The 21,556-nt window shown below is 51.0% G+C and overlaps 1 protein-coding gene across 4 annotated transcripts; it reads left to right on the top strand.

The window, feature by feature from the left end:
• Positions 1 to 2,926: 2,926 nt before the first annotated feature.
• Positions 2,927 to 21,321, top strand: TMEM184A (transmembrane protein 184A). Of its 4 annotated transcripts, none has more exons than XM_077316509.1 (9): positions 2,927 to 3,134; positions 12,220 to 12,474; positions 13,298 to 13,463; positions 14,812 to 14,902; positions 15,332 to 15,407; positions 15,637 to 15,728; positions 16,258 to 16,427; positions 18,626 to 18,823; positions 19,127 to 21,321. In XM_077316509.1, the coding sequence occupies exons 2-9, from the start codon at positions 12,220 to 12,222 to the stop codon at positions 19,375 to 19,377; spliced, it is 1,299 nt and encodes a 432-aa protein (XP_077172624.1). In that variant the 5' UTR covers positions 2,927 to 3,134; the 3' UTR covers positions 19,378 to 21,321. The 4 variants fall into 4 exon arrangements, with proteins under 4 accessions (XP_077172624.1, XP_077172626.1, XP_077172627.1 ...); XM_077316511.1 differs by lacking the exon at positions 2,927 to 3,134 and adding an exon at positions 6,019 to 6,125; XM_077316512.1 differs by lacking the exon at positions 2,927 to 3,134 and adding an exon at positions 7,103 to 7,264.
• The last annotated feature ends 235 nt before the right edge of the window (positions 21,322 to 21,556 follow it).

Here is a 21,556-nt window from a genome sequence, read left to right as displayed (position 1 = left end):
GGTGACGGGCAAAGACCTCTGCCTGAGACCCTGGGCCGTGGCTCAGTGGGAGAGCCTGTGCTTGGCACGCAGAGGGTCCCAGGTTCAATCCCTGGTATCGCCAGTGTGAAGGACCAAACAATAAATCACAGGAAAGACCTCTGACTGTGACTCTCAAAAGCTGCCAGCAGTCTGCGTAGAGAATATGGACTAAGGCTCTGATCCAGTCAAGGCCAGCTTGGTGCAGTCGTTCAGAATGGCAGCCTTTAATCTGGTGACCCAGGTTTGATTCCCCACTCCTCCCCAGCCGGCTCAGCCAGCTGGGTGATGACCTTGGGTTAAGTCACAGTCCTGACAGGGCTGTTCTCACAAAACTGCTTCTCTCCGAGCTCCCTCAGCCCCACCTGCCTCACAAGATGTCGGTTGTGGGGAGAGGAAGGGAAGGAGATGGTCAGCTGCTTTGAGACTCCTTCGGGTCATGGAAAGCAGGGTATAAAATCAACTCTTACGGCACTGCTTTGTTGGGGGAAACTATGGCGCTTGGATGTATAAAATTATGTATACCTTAGTATCCATTAACATTTCTCAGTAATCTAGAGGTGGGCGGACACATTGATCTGTTTGGGCTTTTGATTTAGTTCTGCTTATAGGTCCGAAATTGCCACCGAATGAACGCCAACGAGAAAAGAGTGCCGGTTTCGGGAGATTAAAAAAAAACAGGTCCGAGGCCGATGGAGCGGAATTAGGTGAAGATCTTTTTAAATGCCCAGTTAAATTTCCCCAAGATTCCCTGCGTGTTTCGCTTGCAGGCCTTATCAGGGGAATCTGTCATACATCACAACAGCAGTGAAAGTCACAAGTGAATTGGGCACAGCAAAAAAAAGATCAATTTAACTCTGAACCTGTAGGGCCAGGTTGTTCTGTACGAGGCGTTCCGCTTCCTCGTGCAACCTCGCGGACAGAAGGAGGATTAGTGGTTTTGTACGAGACCGATATTTTATGACCTAGATTTTAATTTTTCATACAATATTTTCTTTTTAGAATTTGAACTCTACTTGTGTAAAAATCAGATATGGTCATTATACATTACAGGTTCCCCTGTTGAAGGCTTGGAGAAATGTATAGGACATTTGGGGGAATTTAACAGAGAATAAATGTCTACAGATCTTTCACTTTACCTAAGGACTGATCTTTTTAACTGGAGATGCTGAGGATTGAACCTGGGACCTCCTACATGCCAAGCAGAGGCTCTCCCACTGAGCTGTAGCCACTCTCCATGGCTCTCCAGGGTCTCAGGCAGATCTCGTTCCCATCCCCTCCTGCCCGGTCCTTTCAGCTGGAGATGCCAGGGATTGAACAGGGGACCTTCTGCCTGCCAAGTAGATGTTCTAAAGTGGAGCCATAGACCCTCTCCATGGCTCTCCAGGGTCTCAGGCAGAGGTCTTCCCCATCCCCTCCTGCCTGGTCCTTTTAACTGGAGATGCCGGGGATTGAACTGAGGGCCTTCTGCATGCCAAGCAGAGGCTCTGCCACTGAGCCATGGCCCCTCCCCAATAGTCCCAGGCTGGGTGGAATCTGTACCAAACCAGTTATGACGGGCCGTTTGCTCCTTTCCCCCCAAAACAGTATCCAATTCCTCAAACCGGAATTGTGAGTTCGGCTCCTCTCTGCCACAATGGCCAGGAAGGAGGAAGGAAAAGGAGTGGATTAATCATTCTATATAGGGGGGGGGGAAGGGGAGGTGGATGGTAAGAGAGGGATTTCCTGTTGCTCCTGTTATCAGACAGTTCATCGTGTACCTGGCACCCACCTGCCACCAGTCTGCGATGGGAGGAACCGGGGGGGGGGGGGGGGAGGGAGTCAGAATGGCAGAAAAGGAGCCAGCAGAGATGTGTGGGTCCCTTGTGCAGCAATATTTATTTATTTATCGCCTGAATCAGTATGTCCTTTTAATGGGGGGGTTTAATGGGATTTTAATGAGGACCTTGTGACCCACCACCTGCCATTGTATAAAAGGTAAAGGTATCCCCTGTGCAAGCACCGAGTCATGTCTGACCCTTGGGGTGACGCCCTCTTAGCGTTTTCATGGCAGACTCAATACGGGGTGGTTTGCCAGTGCCTTCCCCAGTCATTACCGTTTACCCCCCAGCAAGCTGGGTACTCATTTTACCGACCTCGGAAGGATGGAAGGCTGAGTCAACCTTGAGCCGGCTGCTGGGATTGAACTCCCAGCCTCATGGGCAAAGCTTTCAGACGGCTGCCTTACCACTCTGCGCCACAAGAGGCTCTCTGCCATTGTATAGGAGTGGTGAAATATAAATCAAATAAATAAATACATAAATAAATAAATAGCGATTAGAAAGAGAGCTGGCTGGCCAAAGTTTTCATGAGAGAGGAGGTCCTCTTTCACCCAGCCCCCTCTGTCTCGGGGATGTAAAGATCTCGCAGAACTCAGGGTCATAAGATAAAGGCCAGTTTATTTGATTTCTATTTTAAGGAAATAAATATAAAAGGGATACCAAAAGAGAGAGGGGACTGCATAACAAAACGCATTCCTCTAAAGTTGCAGGGTATATAGAGCAAACGATCAATCTACCCACCTATCATCCATCTACCTCGTTACCTGCCTCTCCCCAGGAATTCAGAAAGGGAAATTTGGGGAGGACACGGGCCTCAGTGAAGTACAGGAGCCCCCGCCCCAAAGAACCGATTTTCTCCAGGGGGACTGCTCTCTGCAGCCATCCTGGAATCCCGGGGGATCTCCAGGCCCCACCTGGAGGTTGGCATCCCTAGAGGACAGAGACCCCCTCCGCGGGGTCGGGGGCCCCGGAGGCCTCGTCCCTGCTCTGGAATGCCGGGGGATCTCCATCCACCCCCACCTGGAGGCTTCTAAGTGGCGTCCCGGCAGGTGCGCACCTGCGCCAGGTGGGGGACCCGGGCGGAGGACGTTTGTAGGCCATCTCCAGGGAGACCGGGCAACAAAAGCAGGCGGCGGCCGCTGCTGGAGCTGGGCCGGCGGGAGGAGGAGTCTCCGGGGAAGGCTCCGTCGGGGCGCCTGGGAAAGAAGGCGGCGGCAGGCCCAGCGTTGCGCGTCCCTGGAGCTGCGCGCCCCGTGCGCCCCCAGCCCTGCGCGCCACGGCCGGCTCTCCAGCGGGGTAAGTCACTCCGGGAGCCGCGCCGAGCTCCTGAAGCACCCGCGGGCCACTTGGGGGGAAGTTGGGAAACTTCCCAGCGCCGCGGGAAAGCAGGGATTGCCCATGGAGCAAACCTGCCTCCCGCCCCAGCAGGAGTCGGTGTCTGGTGTCCACTCCCGTGTGTCCCCAGGGCCCGCCTGGAGGCTGGCATCCCCACAGGACAGGGACCTCAGAATGTCCATCCTGCAAAGTAGCTGTTTTCTCCATGGCACAGTGCCCCACGGAGGCATTTTCTCCATGGGACCCGCTCTCTGGAGTCTGGAGTGGAGCTCCATTTCCCTGGGTCCCCAGGTCTCCCCTGGAGGCTGGCATCCCCACAGGACAGGGAGCTCAGGGAGTCCATCCTGCAAAGCAGCCATTTCTCCGGGGGAACTGATGAGCCCAAATTCCAGGGGATCCCCAGGTCCCGCCTGGAGGCTGGCATCCCTGCCCCGTCGCTTGCCTTTCACCCGTTGGATGTCCTGCAGTCCGGAAAGAAATACCACTGGCTTCTCTATCCCGAAATGTGACGAAAAATAGATAAATATCCAACTGGTGTTTTAAGGGAAAGGACTGTGCTGGGCTAAAACGTCTGGGAGTTTTGCATGGGTGGGTTGGGTGGCCGTAGTTGGCAGCGGGGAAATCCAGTCGTGACGGACAATTTAGGGGACGTGCCAATGTCGTGGAGAGGCAGCAGGCCCTCTGGCCAACTTTGGGGGGAATTTGGGGACCCCGAACTCGGCCCGCAAGCTAAAATGACTCCGCTTCAGTGCAAGAAGATGGAGTCACTGGAAAAGAGAATAATGCGAGACAATAATAATTTCTGCCTCCGCTGCGGAGGGGTGCGTGAACGACATCAGAAGCAGAGGTTTTCTTGTGTTGGAGATGTTGCAGCCGGCCAGTGAAGAAGGATATTGTTTTTGTAATTTGGGATGCAAGCTGAATTCGGGGATGGCGAGTGAGATTGTCCTGATATGACGTCGCGGGCGCTGGCCAATCCCGCTTTCTGAGAATTTTGAGTGCAAATGCTTATTTCACCGGACTTTTTTCCTTGCTGTGTGAGTTACGCTTGAGACATGCTGAGTTGCCTTATCATGAGCTCCTCAAGGTGTCAGTGTCAGTCCCATCCCCTCCTGCCTGGTCCTTTCGGCTGGAGATGCCACTGGGGATTGAACCAGGGACCTTCTGCGTGCCAAGCAGAGGCTTTCCCACTGGGCTACAGCCCCTCTCCAAGGCTCTCCAGGCTCTCAGGCAGAGGTCCTTCCTGCCTGGTCCTTTCTAACTGGAGCTACCCATGAGGATTGAGCCTAAGGCCAACCCTGGAGCTGACAGCTGATGCTCACTGAGGCTCATTGATCAGGGCGCTTCACAGGTGGGAGGGTGAGTGGCTGAGATGCACAAGAGGAGGCCTTTGGCCAAGGCCTCTGTTACTGTTCTTACTGGAGTGGAGGTGGTTAAAGAGAGCCCTTTGCCAGCACCCCGGTTGCTCAGAGCCGAGGGAACGAGGTGCATTGGAGGAGTTGGTGACATCCAGGCTGGACGGGGAGCTCATGGGAGGCAGATTGAACTTTCCCAGCCCCACCTCTCTTTTCTCTCTCCGGATTGCCAGCTGGCCCCACCCTAGCACACAATGCGCTGTGATAAATTAGATTCCCTGCCCGATTTATCCAGAAATGCTTGCCACCCATCGGTTCCCACTCAGGACCAGAGGCCTGAAAGATGCACATTGCACATGGTTGGCTAACCAGTCTGGCCGGCGACGTGACTTGCTGCTTCACCCGGGGCGCATCTTTCGCTCGGGGCAAACAAAAGCTTCGGGGTGCGGCAGGCGGAAACATGTGCTTTTGCTTGTTTACTCGAGTCCTGGGGAACCGTCGGCTGGGAGGGACTGGCTGCTTTCGGAAGTGCGTCACGGAGAAGAGCGCGACAGACTGGGACAAAACGCTGTGGTGTTTTTGGAGGACTCGCCCGTTTGGTCCCCAAAACCAGTTTTCAAATTACAGAGTGATGGGGAGAGAGCGCCAGCCGTCGACCCCTGGAGCTGTTTGGCGTTAGCGTGGAAATGGATAAGGAAAACGTGCTTGCAACGAAGAAGGAGAACTTGTTTTCAGCACAGAGGCCTGGATTCTACATTCTTGACACCCTGAGCCCTAGGGGAAGGGTGGCATGGAAATTCAAAGATAAATAAATAGTAATCATGATGTGTTTAAGAAACAAGCAGGTATTCCTTGCTGGTCTTCTCTGCATGGGCTGCACATTCATTTTTTTGGGGATGCAACTTCTCTTGTTCTGGCGCCGTACAGGGGAAGAGGGGATAAATCTCTCTTTCGACGCACAGGGGAATTCCAGCCCCACCATCTCCACAAGGTGTCTGTTGTGGGGAGAGGAAGGGAAGGTGATTGTGAGCCGCTTGGAGACGTATGAGGCCTACTGGGGGACCATGGGCGAGTCCCAGTTCTCTCAGAGCTCTCTCAGCCCCACCTGTCTCAGTGAGTGCCTGTTGTGGGAAGAGGAAGGGAAGGCGATTGCGAGCCGCTTTGAGACTCCTTTGCTTAGTAAAAAGCGGAGTAGAAGCAAATAGATGATCTTCTTCTTCTTCTTCTTCTTCTTCTTCTTCTGTTCAGAATAGGAAAGGCAGAGCTAATTCAACTCCTTCTAAGTTCTGAGCTAGTTCAACTCATAATTGGGAGAATTTGCAGGTGCCGGTTGGGAAAATGAACCTCGAATTCGGTGGGGCCTCCCTTGCTTCTGGCGTGGCGCTTTAACTTGGAATCTCTCGCCCTCGAGTCCAGCTGCAGATCCTTGCTCCTCTCTTTTGCCAAGCTCCCACGTGGGAGGTTTTCTAGATCTGGGGGATGTCTCAAGGGAAGCACCGTCTCAGATAGGCATGCCAGCCTCCAGTGTGTGAGGGGGGCAGATATCTGGAACGGCCGTTTATCTCCTGATGGCAGAGCTCAGTTCCTCCGGGAGCAGGTGCGTAGCTGTGTCGGTTCTGCTGTAGAGGAGTTGGATTTGTGTTTAGTAGAATCTTAGAGAGCGACAAGGTTCACGGGGTATGAACTTTCCGGAGTCAAAGCTCTCTTGGGTGGATACATTGGGGAAATTGCTCCTTTAGAGGGACGTCATGAATTAGGATCTGGGAAACGCAGGTTCAAATCTCCACTCTCCCATGGGTCAGTCATATAATGCGCTTTTACACTCACTAAGTGATGCATTTTCAATCCACTTGTAATGCCCTTTGCTATCGGATAGTGCGTGAAACAGCAGGATCCACTTGAAAATGAAGAGCTGGTTTTTCATACTCTGCTTTCAACTACCCAAGAGAGTCCCCAAGTGACTTACAAACCCTTGCTCTCCCTGAAATGGGCACCCTGTGAGGTGGGTGGGGCTGAGAGAGCTCTAAGAGAACTGCTCTAAAAGAACTCTAAAAGAACTGGGGATGGCTTGAAGTCACCCAGCTGAGCTGTATGTGGAGGAGTGGGGAATCAAACTCAGTTCTCTCGATAATTTCCTTGCATTGTTTATACATTTGACGATTTATAGGCCGCTTGTCCCACAGTGGGCTCAGGGTGGCTAACAAAGACAAAAGTCTGGGTTGAAAGGGCATTATTCTCTTCCTGCGTGTGAAAGCGTCCCTAGCCTCACTCTGACCTACTTCGCAGGGTTATTGTGAGAGGAAAAAAGGGAGGAGAGGAGGAATTCTGTAAGCGGCTTAGGGCCCCTGTTGGGGAGGAAAGTGGCATATAAATAAATAAAAGACTCTGATGGAGTCGCATCCCTGCGGGACTTGCCTTCCCCCAGCCGGGCCCTGCAGTTGCCATGATTTCACAAACCGGAAGCGTCAGCCCTCTTGGCAGTCCACGTTCCAAGGGTCGGCTGCAGAGTCAACAAGGAGCGAAGATAAGCCGCCGGAGAATAAAGCGAGCAGGAATTCTTCTCCGCGGCGCTGTCTCTGCCACCTGGTTAATGTTTACCCTGTGCCACAGCACGCCGAACAGACTCGGACACCTGTTTCCACGGCCGGCTCCCCTGTGGCCGCCGCTGAGTGGCTGTTGTTGACTTTGGCGGCGCGTTGACTCCTCGGGGGACCCTGGTGGTCAGCTGATGTCCTGGTAATCCTAGCCTCTCTTCCTTGCTGTGATGCGGGTGCCCGTGGGGCGAGGGGAACACCCAGCCCCCTAGCAGCTGAGTCTGTTCGTCTCCCTTTGCCCAACGCTTTCCCTTCCTTCGAGCACAGCGAGCGGAATATTTTTAGCTATTCCTGGGTATTTTTCCGCCACTCGGACACGTCGCGAGGGTTCCTCTGGCAAACAGCAGAGCTCTTTTGGGGGGTAAGTATCTATGCCACAGGTTTTGCGGTTGGGGGCTGCAGGCGTGTGGGCGACCCTATGAGTGAACAGCCTTCAAAATGTCTTATCCTTAACAGCCATGCTCAGGTCTTGCGAATTGAGAACTGAGGACGATGGCTTCCCTGTTGGAGTCCGTCTGGCTTGTATCAGGTCTCTCTCTTTCCCTGCTGCCTTCCCTTCTTCCTAGCGCGGCTGTCTTTTCCGGTGACTCTTGTCTTCTCAGGAGGGACCAAAGTACGAAGGCCTCGGTTGAGTCAGTTCGGCTTCTAGGGAAGAGTTCAGGCTTCATTGGGTCTGGGGACCACTAATTTGTTCGTTGGGCCGCCCGCAGTAGCCATAATTTTATTTATATTGGGAATTGCACGCCTCCCTTGCATGCCAGCTTGAGGCGGCCGACGTCATTTTAAAACCACGTTAACAATGATGTATATCTTTATCCATAAATAAACAGTCCAATGTAATAATCCTTACAACCCTAAAAACTAACAGACCAGCTGATTTGCCATCAGACGTCGCTGACTTTAATTTCCGGTTTTGGGAGGGGGGGGGAGGTGCAGCCAGATAGAGGGAGCCCGTCGATGTTTTGATTCAAGATGTCATGATGTTCATTGGCCCTGGCCAAATGCCTGGCAGAAGAGGTCCGTCTTACAGGCCCTCCGAGACTGAGCTGGCTTGTGGTGGGCCTGCAGCTCTTCCGGGAACTTATTTCACCAGTTCGGAGCCAGGACTGAAAAGGCCCTGGCCCTGGTTGAGGCCAGATGTACTTCTCTAGGGCCAGGTTTCTTGGAATTGGAGGATCATCACGTCCCTGGGGGGGGGGGTATAGTTATCCTCCCCCACCCCTACCTTTCAAACGAGTTAGATTTCTTCCTATCAGCTCTCTTCATTGTCCAACTTTCACACCCGTACACAGTAATGGGGAATACCGTGGCATGAATTACCTTGATCTTGGTCTCCGGCGGCTCATCCGTCATTCTCAGTCTCAATCTCCTTCTGATTTCTCGGTTGCCACCTCCCTCTTGGTGAGCGACAGAGCCAAGAAATGGGAAATCTTGAACCGTTTCCGTTTCTTCGTTGTCAACCCGAAAGCCGTGTCATTCCCCCTGAGCTTATTCCTTTTGCCTTCTTGAGGTGCAGTTGTAATCTTGATTTGGCGCTCCCTGCTTCAACCTTCCGCGCAAGTCTTCACCGTCTCGTGTCAGGAATTGGTTGCGGGGGCGGACGGTATGTGACGGTAGCGAGCCAGAGGGTAGCGATGTTGGTGGTAAAGCTGGATTTGAATCCTTAGAGACCGACACAATTTTAGGGGGTGAGATTTCGAGAGTCAAAGCTCCCTTTGTCCGATGGCGGTGGTGGGTGATCGCGAACGCTCGCCTCGACCTGCCGAGGAAAATTTCGTCTGGGACAATGAGGGTAATGATAAAAGGTTTATGCTCAGGGTGTTTGAAGCGGGACGGGGCTACCTGACAAAGACTTATTACACGGGTGGTGAGCTCTGATCGGTTTAATTGCTGCCTTAGCCCGCGTGAAATCTTTTATTGATCCGGGAGAGCCATGTTTAACGGAGGGGGGCAGCCGAATGCACGCTCGGGAGGCTGCTTGAAAAAATTGGTTTGGCTGCGGAGTGTTAAGCGTTGCAGAGAAATACGGGGGGATTTATTTAGATCGGGCCTTGACGAATTTTCGTTGGCGCACAGCCCGCGCTACCGTCCAGGAATGAGACCCGTTTTTAGCCTTCAAACCTTTTTATAGTTTATTGGCATATTTTTTAAATAGTTGCTGCCCCCAAATGGAATTCTAAATCCCTTTTTCAGTGTCTTGCAGAACTTTAAGAGAATGACAAAGCATTTGGAGATTTATACTTCCCTTTCTCGCAGGGTGTCTGTTGGGGGGAGAGGAGGGATAGGTGACTGCAAGCCGGTTCAAGGCTCCTTTGGGGGGTGAAAAGCGCTCCTTCTAGACACCGTGGTCAAATTTCTTGGTGCCGTTGAAGACCTGGCGCCTGGGATTGGTCGATTCTTACATGAAATCGCCTGCCCCCAAACAAACAGGAGCATTACGTTTTTTAAACTGTTTCCAGATTTTTAGAGGTTCTTTTTCTTGTGGCTTTGGTCACCTACAAGTTCAGTTGGGGAAGAGGAATGGCCAAAAGAATTCCGTGACGAGGAAGTTGCTGTAATGAATAGAGAACCGTTGGTGCACATGGTCACCTGTGGCCTTTGGCTTTTGCGTTTCCCATGCAATTAGGTCTTCCTTGAGATAGGATCCTGTGCTTGAGTCCCATGTTAAGGCTGCTCCTCCCCTTCTCAGTCCCTTGGCGGGGGCCAATGAGGACTTTAGTAGAGGTGAGGCCTGTAGAAATGCCAGCCTGTCCATGTTTAGTGTGGTTCTGCTGTTCAAAGGACAGCTGATAAGTGGTTACTTCTGCTGAGATAAACATGGTGGCTCTGAGCTGTGTGCTGGGGAGACATCAGCCATGCCATCCTTTCCCAAGCACTAGTTTTTGTAAGATGACCCTGCCATTTTACAAGGCAGAGTTACACCCTCCCGAAGCCCTGGGTTCAGAAGGGTGTTGCTCACAATTGTGCCACGAGTCAGCCGATTTTATCGCCGCGGTTTAGTTCCATGCAGCATTGATTTGTTTGCTCACTCCTTTCCCCTTCCTCCCAATATTTAAGTGAAACTTTAAGACCTCCTTTCTTGCCTAGGGGGCTGAAGGCGGCTTGCAGACAGAGGTAGAACACAGGGGATAAAACAGATTGAAAACAGAAAGCCAAGATTTAAAATCAGGACTGCTGCTAAACTGTACCAATAAAAGGCAACTTCAGCTGTCTCTCAAAGGCCAAAAGTTGAGGGGGCCCGGCGTGCCTCCCCTGGGGAGGTTGTTCTAGAATCATGGGGCTGCCACCGAAAAGGCCCTGTCTCGTGTATCTGCTGAACAAGCTTCATTGATCGGTGGGACAATCAGGAGGGCTGTCCCCCATGGGTGGGAAGGTATGGGAGAAGATGGTCCTTCAGTACATTATAGATAAATGCAAAAAGAATGGATAGTATTGGTATATGCCAGAAGAGGCAAGATATGCAGTAAAATATGAAGCTTCTACATCACCAGTTGCTATTTATTTGTTTTTCCATTTCATAGAATCACAGAACCGTAGAGTTGGAAGGGACCTCCAGGGTCATCTAGTCCAACCCCTGCACAATGCAGGAACTCACAACTATACCCCACCTGGAGGCTCAGGTCAGAGTGTGGCTAGAGGGTCGGACTAGACTATTGTGGTTCGTGTCCAACTAGACCCAGGTTCGAATCTGGACTCTGCTGTAGAACCTCACTGGATGACCTCGGGCCAGTCAAGCACGCTCAGCCTTACCTACCTCCCAGGGGTGTCGCGAGGGTAAAACGGAGAAGGGGAGAATGGTACAAGCGGCTTTGGTTCCCCACTGGGGTGATAAGCGGGGCAATAAGCGAAGCTAATACAATTTGATATGCGATCTGAAGAGAAACCAGTTTAACATGAAATATGCATCGAGACGGCGATTAATAGTTGGTGTCTCTCGATTAAAGACCTTGGCGGGGAGTGGAATTAAACTTTGCAGACCGGCAAGAGCTTTTTCCCCCCCACGGTAAAAAAAAAAAGTGTGTTCTTTGCAGAGTTCTCCTTTATTGGAAACAAATGGTCTCCGGGTCAGAGGATGCCTCAGTGACCCAGAAGAGATAAAACTCAGGAATGAACTTCTAAAGATGGAAACTTGGTCTCCAGATCTTTGCTGGAGAGACCAGCCTAAAAATAAAAGTGTATTATTAGGTTGATACTGGGAGTGAGATGTCTGGAATATGCGGGGCGGCTGTTTCGGTTGCTGTTTTTAACGGCAAACGGTTTGGGAGCGTTGGAGGGGAGGGGGGAGGGGGTTTCACATTGTTCCTCGATTTCTGTGCTCCTATCAGTGAGCAAGAGGAGCTCTTAGTAAAATTCCCAACATGTCTAAAAGTCTTTCTTTTAAAAAAAAAACTGCACTGCAGGGACTTGGGGAGAGGGGAGGAATCCCTTGAGCTCAAAAGCGGTCTCTTCTTTTTGTGTTCTGGGGCCAAATTTAGGGATTCCAAGGCGTTGGAGCCTTAAGCCGGTAGTCCCCAAACACGGTGCCCATGGGGGCCATGAAGCGTGAGAATTTCTTTCTTTGCACTGCAAGGGTTTTTGTGGAAGCAGGTAGGGATGGGTTGGGCTCCTTCCCAGGAAGGCTTCTGATTGGCCACTGGAAATCAGAGCGCTGGGTCTCCAAGGTCATCTAGTCCAACCCCCTGCAGAATTCAGGGAACTCCCAACGGCCTAGCGACCCACGGTGACCCCAGTTCCATGCCCAGATGATGCCCCCCCCGCCCGAATATCTGATTAAGTATGCAGGTCAAAAGAATGTGGGTTTGGTGGCTGCAGCCAGCACAGGATTGGTTGGTTCTACACTGTTGGAAGGAGGTTGGAAAATCCCTGAAGACGTCAGAAGGGGCGTCAGAGGAGGGTAACACCATGGCGACTCCACCTTCCCAAGCAGCCATTTCCTCCAGAGAAACTAAACTGTTGTCTGGAAATCAATTGGGTTTCCAGGAGATCTTCAGGCCCCACCTAGAGGTTGCCATCCATCGACACCTTCCTCATTTTACAGACTGCCCGACACTTTCCCGTTGCCCGATGCTCTGACCTGCTTCCCCTTTGCTCCGACAGATGAGTAACGCTACCAGCGCTCTCGAGTCCTCTCCTACTGCGGCGGGGAGAGAAGCCACCAGCCTGGTGCCAACGACCATGGGGCTGCCCTTCTTCCCATCGGACACCAGCCACCTGGTTGTAGCCGATGGCTCCCAACTACGGACTGACCAGAACTTCTCCCACGGTGGCCAGGATCTCTTCTTGACCACGTCGGCAGCCAAAGTGATCTCGAGCCTCTTTGTTTGGTCCGCTCTGCTGATTACTTTCCACCAGGTAAGAGGACACAACTGGAGGGCAACCACAAGTCGACGGGGTTGGAGGCAAGAGAGTGAGGCTTGAATTCCACCTTGAGCTTTTTGGAGGAGGAAAACGTGCCCAGTAAAAGCCCTAATCTGGGTGGCCCCATCTAGACCGATCTCACCATATCGTATCTTGGAAGCTAAGCAGGGTCGGCCCTGGTTAGTCCTTGGATGGGATACCACCAAGGAGGTCCGGGGTAGCTACGGAGAGGCAGGCAACGGCAAACCACATCTGTTCATCTCTTGTCCTCACCTGAATGGCCCAGCCTGGCCTGACCAAGTCAGATCTCAGAAGCCAGTTCTGTGTGTCTGCATGGAAGTCGGGTTCATGAAGCACAGTGGAAGGACTCCTGAGTAAGTGGGTGGAAACCAGACACTTTCTAATCCTGGCTTTCCATGAAAGTGGGGCGACTGGCAGGTGCTTATTGGGAAGGACGTTGCCCTCTTGCTGCGGGTGTCTACAGGAGAATGTCTCCTCTCCCGAGGAGCAATATGACATGCCTTGGGAGATTATGAGCAACGTGCATCATGCTGCATAATCATGCTGCATCATGCACATAATATCTACATTAAGTGTCGATATTTGACCCGATTGGCCTGGGCCCAAAGATCAGCCCCCAATCTGGGCCAAGCTCATTCAGCCCTTCTTATGGTTCTGACTTCCCATCAGCCCGGCTTTCATGAACGATAGCGTGTTGCTTAAAAATCGTCTAACCATCTCATCACATCCCCAGATAACAAGCCTGCACAGAGCTGTCCTTGGACCCCACGTCACCGCTGTCTTCTCTCCCTCGTAGATCTATCTGCACCTGAGAAACTACACCATTCCCAACGAGCAGCGGTACATCATTCGAATCCTCCTCATCGTCCCCATCTACGCCTTCGACTCCTGGCTCAGCCTGTTGCTCATCGGCAGCCACCAGTATTACGTTTACTTCGACTCGGTGCGTGACTGCTACGAAGGTGAGGCAGGCTCTGTTCTCTGGAGCCTTTGGCATGCAGGTGGATGTTCTGCTTTCAGCCAGACTGCCTGAGGTCCCGCGAATTGAGGACCCAGGGAGAGGTCCTCCTGATGGTCTTGTCAATCAAAGAAACTCGGTGGGTGGGTACGCAAGACGGGGCCTTTTCAGTGGCAGCCCCGCAGGGATGGAAAAGCCTCCCCAGGGTGGGAGATGCTCCTTGGGAAGGCAGCTGACGATGGTTTAATTTGGGACTGCACTTGGTCAAGCAGCCCTGAATTGTCATTTTAAATTCTGGCTCTGATGGGGTTTTAAAATGTATTTGATCGATGTTGTAAATGGCCTGTTTTGCTCCAGGCTCAGATGGTTGCGCTCAGGACAATGACGGTGCGGAAAATCACAGTGCTGCAGACTGTGGGGGGACAGAAGGAAGCCAAACAGGAAGCTGTTCTGACCGAGCAGTTCTATCAGGGCTCTCTGAGCCTCACCTCCCTCTCGGGGTTTCTGTTGTGGGGAGAGGAAAGGGAAGGCGAACGTAAACCGCTTTGAGGCTTCTCCTGGTAGAGAAAAGCGGCATATAAGAACCAACTTTACTTTTTATTCTTCTTCTACATTCCACTACCGGTGCTGGCAGTTGTTTAATTTTATCGTTTTAATGTTTACGGATGTTGTTTTATGGGTTTATTGACAATCCAATTTTTATTGTTCATTGTGGATGTACATTGAGACTGCCCCGAGATGGCTAGTCCAAGAGGGACGGCATACAAATCGATATCGTAGATAAAGAAATTCAGCAACTTTTCCTCCCCTGACTGTGCAGGGGGAAACCATTCAGTAAGCTTGTTGCAAAAAAGGCAGCTGTGCACAGCGCTGACTGGCTAGTGCCTGTATCATCACCAGGGGCCTTGGGTTCCTGAGGTGGTTTCGCAACTGATTTCTGCAAGGAGAAACTTCCTTCTGCTTGGTCTGACAAAAGCAGAGTGTATGAAACGTGCCAGTTTGATGCCTTTAAAGCAGAGAAGCAGGTGATGGGCCCATGGTGAAGGGTGAGGGGGTACGACTGAGAGATGTCTGAAGGCTTGCTCACAGAACATCTGTCTGTCGTGCCAGCTGAAGTCGGAAGAAATCCTCGTGACTCTTCTCTTTGCAGGAAAAGGTGCATATATTACGTCGGGTTTCACCTTCTGGCTAAGCCAGAACTGTGCAGTGCTTGTAACAAAATCTCATCTCTGTGGGTCTAAAGCAGCCTATAGAAGTGGAGCTTCCATCTCCTCCACCATGTCCACCTTTGGGTCACCCATTGAGGTAGCTGGTCCTCCGGAGTGAACGAGTCTTCCCTTTCTCCCCCGCAGCATTCGTGATCTACAGCTTTCTCAGCCTTTGCTTTGAGTACCTTGGCGGAGAGAGCACCATCATGGCCGAAATTCGAGGGAAGCCCATTGTGTGAGTTGGCTGTTCTGTTCCTCTGTCTCAGGGATCCCTGATGTGGTGCCCACCGTGACCTTTGCCAATGTGGGGACCAGGTGGAGCTCTTGCCCAGCAGGTTCCAATAGGCCGTTGGTGGTCCAATGGACTGTGCGTGCTGCACACAGCGAAACCCAGTTGCGAAGTGCGTTGGAAGTGCATTACCAGGAGCCTTGGGTGAACATGCATGAATGTGACAAGGGCAGCCCGGTTATAATCCTAAAGACTACTTGTAACTACAATTATAAGGGATCGAACCTGGAACCTTATGCATGGAAAGCAATCGGCTGCTCTACTGAGCTGCGGCTTCCCCCTGGTAGCGTCCGTTGTAGAGTAGACGGGGTATAAACATTTTAACATCCTCCCTATGGCCAAATTTGGACTCTGTGCTCTTCTGTCTGGTTCCAGGTCTAGCTGCATCTACGGGACGTGCTGTCTACAAGGGATGTCCTATTCGATTGGGTTCCTTCGGTTTTGCAAGCAGGTGAATGCCCATCAAAGCTGAAAACCCTTAGGGGATGGGGGAGTAGGGGTGAGATGGGTGCAAAATCAGGGTCCGTTTTTGCCCATGCTGTGACTGTTGGCAGTGGAGAGAGCTGCCCTCTGTCCATAGGTCCTTAAAATTCCTAGGCTACCTTGGTGGGGATCATCAGAGCGGGCATATGGGATGGGGGAGCAACGCATTTAACCCCATTTTTGTTCTGTTCATCCAGGCAACGCTGCAGTTCTGCATCGTGAAGCCATTGATGGCTGTCCTCACCATTATCCTGCAGGCTTTTGGGAAATACCACGATGGTGACTTCAAGTGAGAATTTGGGAAAGTTCTTGGGGGGGTGTTGAGGGCCAGACGTGGATACTCGCTGCTAGGCCGAGGGGAGGTTCATTGGGTGTGAGCTTTAAAGCAGTACTGGCCCAACAGACAAAGGTCTTTCCTTTATAAGATAATCCCATTAAAAACCCATAGAATGCTGGAAACCGAAAGTTCGGCGAATTGACCGAAAACGAAATGGCACTGGATTTAAAGGCGAGCTGACCAGTTTTCCAGCCAGCCGATGTGCTGTGAGATCTTGGCTCATGCCTTTCTGTTGGCCACATGAGCCAGGGCATGATGGGGAAGGGGGGGTCACTTGTTTGGGGCGAAACGTTAACTGGGACCACCTTCCCAATGAACTAGGGACCAAGGTCACTTCTACGGGACAAGTGGGGGATTTGAGCCCAGGGTTCAAGTCCCCCTACTCTATCCGGCTGTTAACATGGGACAGATGTTGAGGGCCTATTTTTTTAGCCATGGCTAGGACTGGATTGACCCCCCCGTCTCTTCTTGTCTTTCCCAGCATTCATAGCGGGTACCTCTACATCACCATCATCTACAACTTCTCGGTTAGCCTGGCCCTCTACGCGCTCTTCCTCTTCTACTTTGCCACCATGGAGCTGCTGCGCCCCTTCGAACCGGTCCTTAAGTTCCTCACCATCAAGGCGGTCATCTTCCTTTCATTTTGGCAAGGTGAGGGCATGAATCGAATGGGGGAAATCTCCAGGGAGCCGAGCGAGAGGCTCATGTTGAAGTATCACCCCTCGTGGGGAAAATGCCTGTGTGCAGGAAAAGACCAAGGGGCAGAGAAGAATCATGCCTTAAGAGACTCCTAGAGATGCTCGTTCTCTGTGTCGGGGAACGTGGGGGCATGATTCAGTAGTATATAAAGGGCTGGGGTTTTGACTAAGCGAAGGAGTCTCAAAGTGGCTGAGGTTGGTGAGGCTGAGACAGCTCTGAGAGAACTAGGACTGGCCCAAGGTCACCCAGCTGGCTGTGCATGAAGGAGGAGTGGGGAATCCAACCCGGTTCTTCAGATTAAAGGCCACCGCTCTTAACTACAACACCAAACTGACTTTCTATGAAGAATATGCTACAGGGGAGCATTGGAGGAGATTTGTAGTTAGGAACTTCCTGAATTTTTTTTTTCAAATAATTGTCTCCTGTGTCCTGATTGCTTCAGTTGGAGACTTCCCACTCCTTTGAACACACTTCCACTCTGTATTTCCTCCAGAACAACAGTTAGACAGTTAGGTCTCTCTCTGTCTCTCTCTTCTTTACAAAGTTGTGTCTCTTCTTAATAAGCCTACTTATTCTCTAAGCAGCCAGCACTCCATTCCTTTGTATATTTAAACACTGCCAATAAATAGGCCCTTGGTTTGAGTCTGTTGTGATCCCAAGATGGGATTTGAACCCAGGTCATCTTGACATCCTCCTAATGCAATATTACGCCGTTTCCTTCTCTTTCCCCAACAAAGTGAGCTAGTAGAACCCCTGAATGATTTCCCTGCATGGTCTCCTTTTTAAAACGTCTTGTCACTAGCTAAGGTTCTGCTGGCTGGATCTGTGCGCATGCCGTACTTAAAGAAATCCAGATAAAGCTAAGCCGATTACGTGCGCACGGTGGTTCTTCGGCTAGCTCTTCCACTCTCCTGTGACAATGTAGGCCACCGAAGCCATAGCTCTTGATTGCTCACAGCCCTTTTCGGTTTGCGAGTCTGCAGTGCAGACGGCACCGTTGTCAGGACACATGCAAAAAGTGGAGATGGGTGGTCAGAAGTCACTTTTGCCCGCTTGCATGGGACAATTGCAGAGCGCCAACTCCGTTCAACTTCAGAGGCCCTGTATTGGGTGCCCCCACCTTCTGACACTAGATGAGCAGCCCCCTATGGAAGGGCCTTCTTGGTTGTGGCACCAAAATGGCTGAACTCCCGCCCTGGGGAGATTGTCTCCCTCTGTTGTCCTTTTCTCCATTCTCTCAATAATTTTTATGGGCTCTCCCTGTCTGTGTGTTTGCATGTCCATGTTTTGTTTTAAATATTTCAAATCCATATTTATGTTCATCATCCCGGGGGCCCCGAATAGCCTGAAAGGCATGCGTAAAAATGTTTTCAATCCATAAATAAAATTTAGCCCAGCAGACACAACTTGACGCTTTTACGGAGCACATGAACCTGGCGGTACTGAAATAGGCCTCCCCTATTCCTCGCCCTGATAATCAAAGGTAGACTGCCCCTGTATATTCAGGCTCCGTTGTTAATTTCCACAGGGAATCTGTTTGTCCCTCGTTTTCTTTTTAAAGCCATCTGTCTGCTGACAACGAAAGCCCATAAGTCAATTAGGTGTGTGAAGAGGCACTTCTTTCAGACTGTCCCAAGCCTGCTGGCCAATCGGCTTAACCGGCTGATGCTGAGTTCTTATTGGAAGGAGAAAATTTCCCTCCTTTGTAGTCTGATAGCCTTCTGACCTTGTGTAGCTTTTGTATTCTATTTTATTAACTGGATGCAAATTGATTTTTGTTCCGTTGTTTCAGACAGAGCCATTTTAGTGACTGCTAGCAGAATTCATTTACCCGTCAATACAAACCCTGCTTAGCTTCCAAGACTTGAGAAGACTGCGCTAACTTGGACCACTGATAGTCATTCCTGAACATTCTGGTACTGCTCAGTGGCCAAGAAAAGAGTCCCAATTAGTACTTGAACAGGAATGATGTGGATTTTCTGTAGTGCAAACATCTTACTCCAGTAGATTCAAAGGTGCTACTGGACTCTGATCTTATTCCAGTGCGTAATTTAGGTCTGTAGGTCTGATGCGTTTTGGAGGCTGAGTAGTGCTCCGGGATATTCGTGACAATTTAGGAAAATTCGTTTTTTTTTTAAACTTTTATACAGGGATGTTGCTGGCTATCCTGGAGAAATGTGGGGTGATCCCAGAGGTCCAGATCATTGAGGGGAAGCCGGTGGGGGCCGGGACGGTAGCCGCTGGCTACCAGAACTTCATCATCTGCATTGAGATGCTGTTTGCCTCCATCGCCCTTCGGTACGCGTTCACCTGCCAGGTGTACAGGGAGAAAAAGGAAAACTCGACAGGTAATGGGTCAGCGCTTCCCTTATTCTTGTGTCCCTTTCCCTTCTTCCCAAAAACTGACACCCTGTGAGGGAGGTGGGGTTGAGAAACCTCTACAAGAACAGCTCTGAGAGAACCGTGACTGGCTCAAGGTCATCCAGCTGGTTGCACATGGAGGAGGAATGGGGAATCGAACTGAGTGCCCCCAGATTAGAGGCCACCACTGAACCACGACCCCATGCTGGCTCTCAATGGGCATCTGTGCCTTTTGGCAGAACAGAGATAGGATCGAGTTCACACAACCATTGTCCCTTTCTTCTTTCCAGCTAACCTGGCCCCGATGCAGAGCATCTCCAGCGGGCTGAAGGAGACCATGAGCCCCCAGGATATTGTCCAAGACGCCATCCACAACTTCTCACCGGCCTACCAGCATTACACCCAGCAATCCACAAAAGAAGCGGAGGCTGGGGAGCCCACGCAGAACGGGAGCGTCGAGCCCAAAGCTGAGGGCCTTCCCGGCAAAAGGAGCAAAAACATTGAGAAGAGGATGCTGATGTTTTCAGATGACGAACTGTAAGATATGCCCCCCCCTGAGGGAAGAGAACGGGGGTTCTGGATGAACCCCTCCCTCCCCAGTCTCCCTTCATAATCGGATCTCCTCACATGAACCGGCAGTTAGAGAAACTTGGGGAGGGGGTCTCTCTAATTCACTCCGCCGGCTAACACTCAGGAAAAACTGAGTTCTGGAACGTTCGGTTAGTCTCCAAGCTGAAGGCAGTTCTCTCCTCCTTGCGGGACGCAAACTGGTACCGGGAGAGGGGGAAACGGCACAAAGACAACTTTGTCTACTCCTGGCTGCTTGCCCTGAAGGGAGAGAATCATGCCTCGGACTCTTTTGGCCACCAGTGGGCAAAAACTGAAAAACTGTCATCCCAGCAGGGCAGAAGAAGGACAAGAGGGGGCGAACAGGCCAGATCTAACCTCCTTTTTCTACAGGAAATATATAGGGTGGAGAAGAGTGCCCCACGCTTAAGAACCAGTAGGAATGGGACATAGCAGCCAACGGAATAGAGCCAGTCCCAGAATGTGGCCATTGCCTCAGGATGGAATTGGGGGAGTTGGAACTACAAGGTGGTGATGGGGGTTTTCCTACTCCAAAAGGTTTTAAAGAGGGGGTCATCCTCCTCCCAAAAAGATCAACCAGAGGCTATTAGCTGAAGTATCAATTAAGTTTTGGATGCCAATGGAGGGAAGAATTCAAACTTTTTTTTGTTACGCACCTGCGAAAGACGGGCATCCAGTTTCCGGAAGCTGACCTACAGAGTCTATCGCTGGTAGGGGAACTAGGCGCTATCTGTTGGGGACACGGGACTCCTCCTTGCATACTTCAGCACGGGGGAAGAAAAATCCTTTGTGGGACGCAGGCAGAAAACCCCGTGTTTATTTTCTTCATCTACACGGGGATCAGTTCTGAAACTAGGCCGCTGTGAATTCTGTATCTGGCATGGAGCTGCATCTCGCTGGTCAGCTGAAAACCGACCCATCCTCGGACGAAGGCACTACAAATGCCATTGTGTTGTACATGCATCCTGTCCCGCCCTCCGCAGTTGTGGGGATTGGACAGCTGTTTGTATAACCGTACGTCCCACACGCCTATGTTTTGCAGATATGGAGAGGTGGGCCATGTTTCACGCTAGTGGGGCTAGCCTACGCAGAGGTACCCCTTTCCTAATCCATTGAACTTGATGTGTGTCGAACAGCGTGACCATTTAGGGTGGCTTGATTTGAGTCCTACAGCACTTCAGAGACTAACAACATTTCCAAGGTCTACGGACTTCCAGGGTCTACGCTTTCAAAGTGTCAACGTTCCTGAAATCTTTGAATTTTGAAAGCTTACACCCTGAAAAGTCCTGTTGGTCTCAAATCTGTCTCCTTAGGTGGTGGGTGTGTGATTTTGGTTGTACACATTTCCTATGCAAGAACCTCTACGATGTGATCCTTTCTTCGCCTCCTCTGGCTGTTGGGCACGTGTTTGTATGGCCATTACCCATAGAAAACCAGCATATCTTCTGATGCTACCGGAAGCAGCCTATGGGACAGGAGAAGACTCCACTATGCAATCTGTGTGTTATTTCCCCCTCCACGACTGCCCTGAGAAAGGCCCTACAATAACTGGGGATCTCAAGACCAAAGAGAACTGCTTAACTGAATGAGAGAGAACCAGAAAAGGGGGGGGGGTCATCTCATTTCTTCAGCTCAGAATGATCAGGGAGTGTCTCTCTTCCTTACCTACCCCCTCGCCTCACCCCCAAGCATTTTGGATGCTTGGTGTGTACCCTATCAGAACTTGCAGTCTGCTGAACTTTCCGACTTTTAGAAAGGTAGGGATAATTTTCACACAATGAGATAAGTGAATGTGGAATTACAGCAGCGACAACTGCCAGGGAGCATAAACGTGTAAAATTTGTACATTTTTCAAACTCTTATTTATTAAAGTTTGGGGTTTTTTTTTCTAATGAAACATTTTAAGGCTGTATGTAATGTCTGTATATTCTTACCGATTTACACTTTTGACGATAAGAACATTAGAAAAGCCCTGCTGGATTAGATGGGTGGTCTATCCAGCCCAGTATCCTGTCTGGCATTGTAGCTCAGTGGTAAGGCCTCTGCCTGGCATACAGAGGGTCCCCAGTTCAATCCCTGGCATCTCCATTTTAAGTGAACAATGGCCTCCTTGCATAGTGATTTCTGGTTTG

The sequence above is a fragment of the Paroedura picta genome, chromosome 17, assembly GCF_049243985.1.
Source record: "Paroedura picta isolate Pp20150507F chromosome 17, Ppicta_v3.0, whole genome shotgun sequence".
Taxonomy (NCBI): domain Eukaryota; kingdom Metazoa; phylum Chordata; class Lepidosauria; order Squamata; family Gekkonidae; genus Paroedura; species Paroedura picta.
This window is presented reverse-complemented; position numbering and strand designations above follow the sequence as displayed.

Excerpts from the sequence above, each read along its gene's own strand:
- TMEM184A (XM_077316509.1), top strand. The coding sequence starts at position 12,220 with ATGAGTAACGCTACCAGCGCTCTCGAGTCCTCTCCTACTGCGGCGGGG. Across the intron at positions 12,475-13,297 it reads TGCTGATTACTTTCCACCAG|ATCTATCTGCACCTGAGAAA; the intron begins GTAAGAGGACAC and ends TCTCCCTCGTAG. Across the intron at positions 15,408-15,636 it reads TCCTTCGGTTTTGCAAGCAG|GCAACGCTGCAGTTCTGCAT; the intron begins GTGAATGCCCAT and ends CTGTTCATCCAG.